At 26.5% G+C, this 12,509-nt stretch overlaps 1 protein-coding gene across 2 annotated transcripts in view; it reads right to left on the bottom strand.

Annotated features, from left to right (window-relative positions):
* Window positions 1–723: 723 nt before the first annotated feature.
* Window positions 724–12,509, bottom strand: part of LOC129790576 (basigin-like) — a 49,917-nt gene continuing 38,131 nt past the window's right edge. The window contains exon 7 of one of the 2 annotated variants that reach the window (XM_055828140.1): window positions 724–4,559. In XM_055828140.1, coding sequence (XP_055684115.1) covers window positions 4,523–4,559 — 37 coding nt within the window. In that variant the 3' untranslated portion in view covers window positions 724–4,522. Of the gene's footprint in view, window positions 4,560–6,647; window positions 10,790–12,509 lie in introns of those variants that run through there. The other variant, XM_055828139.1, reaches the window with a different exon arrangement.

Genomic DNA, 12,509 nt, shown 5'->3' with positions numbered 1-12,509 from the left:
AGAAATATTGCCATTTATTACGGTGCGGGAAGTGAGGGGAATGTGGGGAAATAGTGAAAAAAATAGTGGTTGCGGTCAACTTCATGGCAAATTTCTCACGAAGAAAGTGTGAAAAATGTTTTTCCCTAATATCTTCTTGTGTGTGTTTCCGGGTGGCGAATTTGTGGTGCAGGGGGCAAGAGGACTATATAAGGAATCTATAGGCACTAACCCGACAACTCCAGGTTGTATAGTTTGGGAGAAAATTGGCCTTCTTTTTGGGGTCGTTCAACGACCCCACCTTCGCATTCTACGTAACTACCAAGGCCTCCGCATTCCAAAGGTTAATTATAATATTTGACATTTCTTTTATAACACTTAATTTTTTAATGTTTGAAAATTCATTTTTTACAATATTCATGTAATTTTTAGGTAGAAAAATATTTTTTTTTATCTCTAAAGCTAAACTAGGTCTGTCTGAATTTTCTTACTACATCACTGTTTAATTGTTACCTTTCCAATTTAGGATGAGACATGTAAAAAAACATTGACATATTTACCTTTTAGAGGTTTTTTTACGGAAACTCCGCATATTACGATGCCTAAAAAATTGATTTAGAATCTTCTAAATTCAATAAAATAAAATCGTTAAAGTTTAGTTGAAATCTCCTTTAAAATTATTTTAAAGGAGATTTCAACTAAATATAAAGCTAAAAAAAGGAAAGAAGAAGAGGAAGAAGCCCGTTGTGTCAATTCATCAACTGTTTTATTGGTCAAACATTATACAGAATAACAATATCTAATCAATAGTTCATCCTCCTTCAATAAATGGTAATTATATTTTTTTTTGGTTTTTTTTGTTGTTGTTTAAAATTCAATAATTTATTATGATTAGGTCCGAAAGATAGAATTCAATGTGAAAGTTTTTCTGGCGATTTTTATTTGTGTTTTAAATTAAAAGGAAAAGAATAAAATTCAAAAGTTTGCTATAAAGTTCTTTTTGCACTGAAAGAAAGTTTCTTGATTGAAAAATTCTGCACATTGAGATTTTTTTCTGTGTGTGTGAGATTGTTCTATTGATCTGTTCTTTCATTCTATTTTAGCATTATTCTTTATACTAGAAACCGCATCTTCTTCAGAAATTTTTTTTTTTTAATTTATCTTTTAATAGATTTTTTCATTTTCTACACAACAAATAACAGACTGAAATAAAATGAAAATTAGGAAGAGAAAAAATAGAAGAAATAATTCTATTTTTCTTTTCAATTGTCAAAGAAAGATAAATAACAATTTTTTTTCTCAAAGAGACAGATTTCTTTTCATGATTTTCTTCTTCATTTTCCTATCCTTATAAATTTTTTCTTTTTTTTTTAATTCATGGGAGTGAATTTTCTTTTTCATAATGTGTTACACGATAATGAAAATTCATTATCTTCTATATTTTATTTCATTTTAATATTTTTTTGTTTCCTCTCAGCGGGATCGGGGGTGGTGTTTGGTTTAGTTTTTTTTTCTTTTTATTTTCCTTCGTGAGGGGAATTAATGCGAAATATTTTGAATTTCTATCCATTCTCTTACACCCACATTTTCTCATAATTTTTTTTTATTACAATTCAGTGCTCCTAAAATGCCTTTACGTTAAATTTCTTTATTTTATTTTTTTTTTAAATTTAATATACCCTTTATAATATTTTTTTAATGTTAGTTTTTTTCTTCATTTTTTTTTTCATTCTTTAATAATAGTTTTTCTTGTTTTTTTTCTTTCATTTTTTTTGTTAAATATAATGTTAAAGAGGAAGTGCAAAGATTTTTTTTCTTAGTTTTCAAATTTTAAATACGTTTTTTTTTTTTCATTAGATTTTACCTTATTATTAGACCTTTTATTCTTTCATTTAATATTTCTTTCATCATTTTTTTTTATACATTTAAGTAACAAAAAATCATAACGAATTAGAAAGCTTGTAGTTTTTATCATTCTTCTTCTTCTTGTTTTTTTTTTAATAGTAAAAGTTATTTGGTATAGATTTCTATTTACTCTGTTGGGGGATTTTTTCATTGATTTCTTTTTATTTTCTGTTTAATAATGGTTTGTTTGTTTGTTTGGATTTATGGATGAGTTAAATGGCAATTAAAGTTTACTTGTTATTTTATCTTTAAGATTTTCTTCATGTTTTACTTGATTTTTTTTAGTACTTATTGCAATACGAAAGGCTATGAACACGTTAAAATTTTTCTTTTCTTTAAATTTAACCTTTTTTCCTTTTTTTATCTTTACAATGAAATTTTCTTTTTTAAGTGAAGAGAAATAGGTTTGTTTTTCCTACAAATGTTTTGTCCTTAAGTTTTTTAAAGTGTTTATGGCATGTTTTTTAAATGATTTGTTGTGATTTTTTACTCTGAAGTTTTGGTTTGTTTTTAAGGATATTTTCAATGGTATGACGCGACATTAGTTCATGATTATTTTGTGTTTAATAATAAATTTTATTAATTTTATCTCCCGTTTTTTTTTTTAACACTAAAGCGAACACGGTTAATCTTTTTTCTTCTTCTTTAATAATTACATAATGTGTTAATGTGTGTGGTTGTTTTTTTTTTTAGTTTAAAAAGTGATTTTTTCTGGTATTTCTGTGATGATTTTCTTTTAATTAATGATTACACGGTTTTTTCTCTTCTTTTTTTTAATGTAATTCTTCATTTATTTATTTGTAATAATTTAATAATATTAACCCTTAAATTTACGCAATTAATAAAGGCGCATCTAAAATATGTTTTTTTTTGTTTAAATTTAATACCATAATTTCTATTCTTTTTTTTTCAATAAGAGATTGTTTTTTTTTCTTTCTCTATACGTTTTTTTTTTTTACTTTCAATCTGCCTTTCTTTTAATTCATTTAAGTTTTAATTACAATATTCAAATTGTTTATCTAAAAGAAAATATTTAAAATTTATTTTATGTCAATTTTTCATTTTTAAATGATAGAATTTTCAATTTTTCCTAATCGCAGAAACTATATAATTTTAATTAGATTTTGTAATATATTAATTTTACAAGACCTAAAATCCACATTTTCTTCTCATTCACCTTGTTTGACCTTTCACCTTTTATTTTTGTTTCTTTTTCTTTCTCCCTTTCAATTCGTATAAGAATAATTTTGTCCCAACTCTTTGTTTCAATTAGAAGAAAAAATAAAGTAAAATTTGTTTTTTTTTTACCCTCATTCATCCTAATAAATTTATTTTCTACTTATTTTCTCAATAGTTAATTCTAGAATTTATTTTTCATTATGTCCGTAATTTCATTTAAGAAATCATTTTATTTATTTTTCATATATTCTCATATTTTTTTATTTTCATTATTTACAACTCTGTCTCTAAGTTAATTTTATTTAATCCATTATTTTTTATTTATTTATAAGTTAGGTATCGTTCAATAAGCAAAAATATAAACTATACTTATGCTTAATATATTTATTAATATTTATATTTTTTTGCTTTACATTTTTATCTTTTCATATTTAACTATAGTTATATTTCATAGCGAAGGGATTTTTCTGCGTCACTGTTTCTTTAGGTTCTAGAGACGAATTTAAATATTTTTTCTTACCTCCTTCAATGCTTAGTTCTCCTTCCTTAATATTGTTTTTTTTTTGTTTTTGTGTTGTAATTAATGGTTTTCTTTTGATCTTGCAATGCTTAATTTTTTTTTGTTAAAATTAGTTATGAGTTTCTAAGCTAAGCTATCAGAGCTTTAAAGGATATTAAAAAAAAAAGAAATCAATTTAATATTTCTTTTTTAAATTAGAGATTAAAAAAATATATTTTCTGAACAGTTTCAAAATATCCTTCAAAATAAATTCAAAATTTCTTTTAAAATAAAATATTTTTCCAAAATTCTCTGTGAGAGAGTTAAATCAAAAGCTCCGATACGCCATATTTAGAAACTTTCTGCGCCATTTTGTTTTCTTATATAGTTACTCCTATATTTAAACGTAACGGTTTTTTTTCTTTGTTATTTCCCTTTTTTTTTAATTTTATTTCTGAGTGATTTTCCGCAATTTTTTCATCCACCTAAATCTCGAAATTAAAGCATTTTATTCATTTTCTTTTATCCCATTTCTTCGTGATCGTCGTCGTGTCCATCCATCCGCCTTCTTTGCGCACAAGCTCGTGGCGTGAAAATCCTCTCAAAAAAACTATCCGCGTTGGTGAAAATGAAGGATTTCCTGCTCCTTTTTTTTTCCTCTTCTTTCCCCACATAAATTATCACGTGATTCCTTCCCCAGTTTAATGGGGAAAAACTTTAAGACTTAATTTATTTTCTGTTTTTAACTTTAATGTTTTTTTTTCTTTTGACCACTCAATGTGTCTCCTGATCCACACACTATGTATATAACAATTGTCTCTTGGTGGGCGATTTAACACACTTTTCCCATCTATTTGCACCTTCTTCTTGTTCCTTCCACTCACTTTCGTTACTTTCTTCTTTTTTAATTTTTTGTTTAATTAAAATTTTTTTTTCTGCCTAACCATTCAAGCCACACATTCAGTCATAATTTTTAGAAATCATCCTCTTTTTCTTCCTGAAAGAGAAATATTTTTTTTGGAGAATTAGTTAACTTTCTTGGTTAAAAAAATAGTTATAGAGAATTTTTTTTGCTTGAAATAGAAATTGAAACAAAAGTGGAAATTTTTATTGGATAATTTTGTGGGAAAATTTTGAATTTCAAAATGTTGAGATGAAAAAAAAGGATATTAGAATTTTCTTCTTTCTTTTAGTCTTAAGCTTTAAAGCTCATGATTCTCTGAACATTTTATATAAGTAGGAATGAGGAGAAAAAAGTTCTAAATCATTTGGAAATGTGCTTTAGAACAATTTTAGAGTTATATCCTTTTCTAATTCAACTATTCACAATATAATTATGAAAATTAAGAACAAGAAAAATATTTAAGAAATTAAATATTTACCACAAAAACAATTGATATTGAATTCAAGACAATCTACAAGACGGAAAACATGCAAATAATTTGCCGAATAAAATCCATTTCTTTCCACTTTAGAAGAAAAAGTTTAATTTGCAAAAGAAGCTTTAAGATATTTTTTTTATGAATTTTCTTTTGCAGTCTCCGATTAGAGAGAATTTTAGGGTTTAAAGTCTTCATTCAGAGATTTGAAACTTTCACTTTAACTTACCATGCAATAAGGATTTTTTAGGGACTTCCCACGCATACAGGAACAAACATTTCAGGACTTTCTTTTTGGGTTTAAAACTCACAAAAGAGCTTTCCCCGTTAAAGCATAATTCTAAAGCTCATCAGTGAACAAATTCTACTTATCAATAAAAGTTAATTTTTTGTCAAGCTAAAAATCATGCATTTTCTATTCTATTAATGGGTAAAATTCACTAGTCAGACAGACTCGACAGACTTAAAATTCCTTATGAAAGATTTAAGTTTTCTTAAGAATTTCCTTAAAATTCTTTTAAAAAAATTAAGATTCTTAAGTTTTCTTAAAGGAAACTTAGGAATTCTTAAGTAAATCGAGCGAAATGCATATTTTTATGATTTTTCGAATTTTGATGCCCGAATTCAATCATAAAAAATAACTTTGTAAAATTCGCATTTAGCTCCATTCAGCTTTACCGAAGATATCTTAAGTTTCACTTGAGAAAGTTTAAAAATTTTAAATTTTTCTTAGGAGTTCTAAAGATTTTTCTTAAGGAATCTCAAGAAATCTTATGAAAACTTAAGATATTCTTAAGAAAACAAAAGACCTTAAGAGAACTTAGGTCTTTTTTTAAGGAATCTTTAGTCTGACTGACTAGTGAATTTCACCCAATGTTTAAAGAGAAATTTGGAATATATAAAAATAGAATATAAAAAAAATATCATTCTAAACCCTTTGCAGAACTTCCTCGCATCGTTTTAACCCCAATTTAATTTTTTTCAGTGTAAGTACCTTTAATTTTCAAAGAACAGTTTCTAAGGAATTTAAAGAATTTAAAGAATATAGGTATAGGTATGTAACATAGGTACTAATTAATACTTCTTCTAGCACCTGCATTTTCTTCCCTCAAAATTCATTAAAAATGAGTAAAAATCAGTGAAACAAAACACTCAGCTTCCTTTTCATTGATCTGACAATTCCCTACAAAGTTTTTTTTGACGAATTTGGGGCCCTTTGAATCTCTGAATTTCAGTTGCCCTAAAGATCTACCCCATCCACAGCCCACCGCAGGCTCCTCATGCATGTCTGGGTGTGTGTGTGAGTGCCTTCCTTTTGTGCCTGAACCGCTTAAACTGAACCATCATCGTGGGTTTTGTGTCATGCCCAACAATGTAAAATGTCGACGACGATGAAAATAAATCACCACAAAATAAACAACAAAATTGCATAAATCCAGAAAAGCTCGTCCGTGATTGTATGTATCTGTGTATTCTCTGCAGGAATATCCCGCGCAATTTCGCAGCAACAGCGCAAAAGAACAACAAAAAAAAAAAACTAAAAAACAAAACAAAACGAAAACGTTGGATGACGAAGAACCAACAAAAATCAATTCTTAGAGTCAAAATAAAGAAATTCTTTTTTTTAAAAAAAAGCTCTTTGAATGATTTTTTCCTCTTCTTGGTCTTCTCTGTCCACCATCAAATAAAAAAATAAAAGAAGAAAATAATGGTAAGATGTAATTATTTTTCAATATAATACAAAAAAGAACATTTTTTGTTGTAACATTGGTTATTTTTTTTCTTCTCTGCTTTATCTAATTTCCAGCTCTACGATTTTCTACGTTGAATAAATCAGAGAAAATAATTTTTTTAAAAGAAAAAAACTTCCTGAAGATTTTGTTGAATTTTTTGCCTTTTTTTTGAAACTTGTTTTTGTTTAATCTTTCTCTCTAGAATCTACGTTTATATTTTCACTTGTTTTTAAGTTTCTACGTCATTAGACTAGAGATTTTTTCGTTAAACTATTACAAATGGAAAAAAAAACCAAAGAAAAAAATCTACAAATTATTTGAAAAATATGAAAACTATATAAAAAATTTAAATTTTCAATTTCTAATATTGTTAACCTCTATCGATTCTTTCGAAGAAATATCTAACACAAATTTTAGAACATTTCTTACGCAGTGAACTCTTCATTTTTCTCTTACTATTACACAAAAAAAAGATTTTTATTTACAAAATCAACCTCTATTTTGAGAAATTAAAATTATGGCAAAGTTTGATGAGGATCTGTAATTTTAGTCCACAAAAGACATAATATATAGCATGAGGAATCTAAGATTTTTTTTATTATTAAATTTTAGAATTTTCTTTAAAAGGCCTAAGTTTGAATATTTTTGTTTTTCAAAGTAATTTCCTGGAATTTAGATGAAATTTTTGTGATTTAGAATTAAGAATTGATTCAATTGTTATTTGATCAATTCTTCGATTTCTTTTACAAGTTTTCATGCTATTTCTTGCGTCTTTCAAAGGGGTTTTAAGTACAAAACAATACAAAGTAAGTACTTCTGGGGGCAACACGTAAAAGATCAATTATGTATAATGTTGAAGAAGAGTTCACTTGATGAATAATTTTATTTTTAAAAAATGTTTAAAGATCTGCTACAAGAATATAAAAAAAAAACCAATAAAGTAAAGAGAAAAAAAAGGATGTGAAAAGTTACTTCTATTAGCTCATTGTTTTCTCAATTTAATCAATTAATTAATAGCTATTCAAAATTACATTATCAACAATACCTAAAATTTTTCTTTTTTTTTAATATTAGAGATACTTTCCTTCTCTTTTAAAATTTAATTTTTTGTTTTTTTAAATCACTATTATGTTACCTACTTTTATGTATTTTATGTACATAATGAAAATTTTTATTTGTAATTAATATTTGCAAAGTTGATTAAGCAATTCGGTTTTAGGTTTTCTTGGTCGAGCCCAAACTCAATTTCTTTTCTTTTAATAAATTAATTATGTCTTTTTTTTATATTCTTTCTCATTCCCTTCTTCTGACGTCCCACCTGTGATATATATTTTTTTAATTTTTCATTCTTGTTGTGCTTTAAGTACAATGGCCAATTTGTGTGAAATTTAACGAAAAGAGCTTCTGTTAAAAATCAAAAACGGAAAGAGTTCCAATTTTAGGTAAGAAACTTCCCAAACTTTATTCCCTTCTTGTAGGACTTTTGTTTTTAACTTTGCAACTTCTTCATTGAAAATTTCAGCAATACCAACCCTATAGTTCTTTATTATTTTAACTTTGGGCGAGACGATCGTGGCAGCAAAGTTATGGAATAATTATTTTTTCTCAGTAAATTAGTCTTTTAGCCAGGAAAATATGTTCTAAATGATTAAAAAGAGTCTTGAAGCTTATTCAATCGGAGATTTGCTGCCGAATGGTACAGAAAACATAGTTTTGATGATGTCAAGATGGAAAACATAAAAGTCTTATGCTGGCAAGCATAAAATCCACGTCTTTCTTCCCTATTTGACTGCAATTTAGACAGAATAAGCTTCAATGATCAAAATCAGCTTCAAAACGTTTTCCTGATCAAAATGGAATATTTTCCTGATTAAAATGCAACACTTTCCTCACGAAAATTTCTCTTAATTTATTCGTGAAATCAAAGCCTCAGCCAGAAAGATTCATTCAAAAATCATTTTATTATGTTTCATTTGATATTTTTTTCTTTGTGCTTTTCTAACGATTTAATTTCGTTTTTCCTAACGTTAGATGTTACTTCTCTAACTTTTCTTGTTTCATTTTGAACGTTTGATGATCTTTTTCTACCGATTGAGGCTTTTTCTCTCCTAGAATTGTTTAACGGAAGAACATTGCTTGACGTTTCTTTCTTCAATGACCGACTTTTTTTCTAACGTTTGATGATTTTTTAAACGTTTAATAATTTTATTTTTTGTATTTTTCACGTCTGGGAAATCATTTTTTTGGCCTCTAAGGCAAAGCCTTAATTACCTGAAAAACCTGGTCTGAACTTTTAAGGATCTATTAATTTAATTAGCTGGTCAGAATTTCTCTATATTTCCTATAGAATTCAAACAAAATTAGGTTGCTTAAATGCTTTCAAAAGAAATATCATCAAACGCTAAACAAGATTCCAACTAAGCCGTTGCAAATGATTCTTCAACCACTCATCCTGATCAAGATGGAACATTCACCTCACTAAAAAGCCAAATTTTCTGATCAAAAAAGAATCGCTGCTTAAAAATTATTTTCTCTATAAATGTAATTTTCATTGTCTTTAGCAGAGCCATTAACGGGCAACAAGAAGTGACGGGAGATAATCAATTAAAACACATCAATGTTCAATGCAGATCATTGATTAGGTATTATGGCAAATTTTCATCAAAGCTCTTGCAAAAGCTCATCTAATTGTCCAATCAATTACCTGCCCTACTTTCAAAATTAATCTCTGCAAACAAAATTTATACAAAATATCCTCACAGGTTTATGTTAAATGCGCTCTTTAAACTCCCTCCCCTGCTCCACCCCACCCCCATTGAACGCCCACGCACGCATACCTCATCCCAAAGGCCAATCAACGTTTTGCAAATTTAATTAGAAAATAAAATTTCTCAAATTAATCGCCTGATAACATATTCTTATGACAAACAAAAAAAAAGTATTTAATTCAATTGTTAGTAATTTCGCGTCATTTTCAACGATTTTTTTTGTTCATTAAACTTTAATTTAATTTTAATGTTAAACTTTTTGTTTCTTCTACGTTTTTTTTATCTTCATTTACGATGGATAAATATATTTAATTTTTCTCTCTATATATTAATATATTTATTTTTAAAATTGTATAATACAAAAAGAGTTATGAAATAAAAAAAAATTGACCCAAAAAAATTGTGAAGAGTTTTTATGTCGATTTTCTTAAATTTTTTTTCTTCTTTGCATTGTGTATGAAAAACAAGTAATATTCAACAAGATTAGGAGTTTTTTTTTGCAATATATATATTAGGTATTTATATAGATTATATATCAATAGAGTTATTTATTTATATAATATAGTTAATAGATAATCAGGCGCGTGTATACTATAAAAAAATATTAATAAAATTCTTACAAAGCGCTCTGGTGAATTTTTTTTTAACTTCACTGCATCAATGATTTTTTAAAGTTTTTTTTATTATATAGATCTTTTTTTTTCTTTTTAAATGACTTACATACTAAAAAGAAAAAAAAAAGAAAACACAGAAATATTTAAAAGTAAAATAAACGAGAAAATGAAAAGGCAAATTTATTAGTTTTAGGAATTATTTTTTTTACACGAAAGTTTTCATTTTATTTACTTTTTTTTATTTTCTTGATGTTTCGTGGCTAATATATATTTGTTTAATTCACGATCTTTAGATTTATTTTTACGTTTTTATACTTTTTCTTCTTAATTGTCCTTATTTTGGAGAAAAGATTTTTAATAGAAGATTTTCTTTTTAATCGCTTTAATCGTTAAATCCAATTTTTTTTGGTAAATTTCTTTTAAAGTTTCTTTTTTTTAACTTTTTGTTTGTCCGATCATTGATGATCCGTCCAATGTAAATCTACTTTTTTACATTTTATTTCTTCTACTGATTTTCATGTTTTTTCTTTCTTTATCATCTCTCATCGTCTTTATTTTTCCTCACCCAACCTAATTCGCATTTTTTTTAAACTCAACTTTAATATGTGTGTATGTACTTTTTTTTTCACGCAATATGCATTGTTTTTTGTTTTTGTTTTAATGATAATGTTCTTTTTTTTCTTTTTACTTTCTCTGTCTCACATCTGACTCTTTACCATGCGGATCGAGTTTTCTGCAAGTAAAAAAAAAAACAGGTAAAAATGAAAAATTTTGGGATGAAATAAATTTTGAAATAAAAAAAAAAACAAACAATTAGCACACAAATTGTTGTACAAAAAAAATCATAAAAAATTACGAAGAAATAAAGAAAAATTAAAGAGATGTGAAACACATATTTTTTGCCTTATTGGTGAAAAGATGTACGTATAATATGGGGGTGGAGAAGGTAGGTGGGTGGGTGGATAAAAAGAAAAAAAATTCAATGTCATGTCAAACAAAACGATAAGGGATGAAACGAAGGGTAAAAAAAAGTAGATAAAACTGACAGTCAATAGAAAATGAAAAATTATTATGCAAATGCATTAAGAAGATGGAAATGTAATGTGTGTGTGTGTGAGAGAGAGAGAAAGAATCCTCCACAGAGTTTATATATCCACTTGCTTTGCCACCTTTTATTTTATTCTTTTTTAGAAATATGGGTTAAAGGGGGTTTCCAAGAGGGGTTATCCAGAGAAATTGTATCATGAATTTATTCAATTTTTCTTCGATATTTTTCTCATTATTTTATTATGTTTAATTTATTCTTATTCTGATTTTCTTCTCTATTCACTTTCAAGACTTAATAAATGAGGGAATTTTCTTCGAATAAAATTCTATTTGCAGGATTTTAATAAAACTTACGGGACCTTTTTACAATTTTTACCTTCATACCTCATTACTGTTTTGTAGGAAAATTTATTGTCCTATTTGAGGGCCATATTCAGCGTAAAATACTTCTTTTAATTTTATGATTGTTCGAGAAACTTATAAAATAAAAATATATATTTGAATTTGGCGCGCACTCGAAAATGGTGAATTCGAGTGGGGAAAATAGAGAACGTGGGGAAAAACGAACGATTTGGCGGCAAAAATGACAGATCGGATTTAGAAGGCAAAGTATACGGATGCAAACGTGCTTGATTCATAATAAAAGGTTATTTTGGTATTAACGCGTATTTAAGCGTAAAAAAAAACTAATCTTCAAAAATAGAAATAAAATAGAATTGGTATTCAGGGTAAAAATTTTTCTTCGATTTTTTTTCTTTTATAATAAAAAAAGAGTTTTGGACGTCCTTGTATGAGGGTTTTAAGCTCTTTTATGGCGTTTGATAATGTGAAAATTTATTAATCTGACAGAAATTGATCTCATACTAAAGTTTTGTTTTTTTTACTGATTATTAACTACATAATCTATTAAAATATAACAACCATTAAATTCTTTGGTATTTCCGGAAAATTAACAAATATTTACAAATTTTGGTCTCAATTAATTTGAAAAAAATAATAATAATAATAATAATCAATTCTGCCCACGATGTATTAGTTTGAATAGGTAGTGAAATAGTGAAATAGTTTGTAATAATGACCATTTCATTAGTTTAATCAATTCATACTGACAAAAAATTAAAAAAAATTAATTAAAATTCTTTAGACAACTTTTATGATAAAAGAGCATGAAAAATCTTCAATTTGATCTAAAAATTGATTGATGACCCAAAACTTATGCAAAAAAAAATAAAGAAAAGTTCCTTCCAAAAATATTCCAAAACCCTCTTTAAAAAAAAATGTTTGCAATTTCGTTATTTTTTAAATCATCAATCAAAAAAACGAAAAACTTCTCTTATAACACTTCTTGTGATTAACCCTGTGGATTGGGAATGAGTCAGTGGAAAAAAAATGGTGAAAAATGAAAA

Source organism: Lutzomyia longipalpis, chromosome 2, assembly GCF_024334085.1.
Source record: "Lutzomyia longipalpis isolate SR_M1_2022 chromosome 2, ASM2433408v1".
Classification (NCBI taxonomy): Eukaryota; Metazoa; Arthropoda; class Insecta; order Diptera; family Psychodidae; genus Lutzomyia; species Lutzomyia longipalpis.
This window is presented reverse-complemented; position numbering and strand designations above follow the sequence as displayed.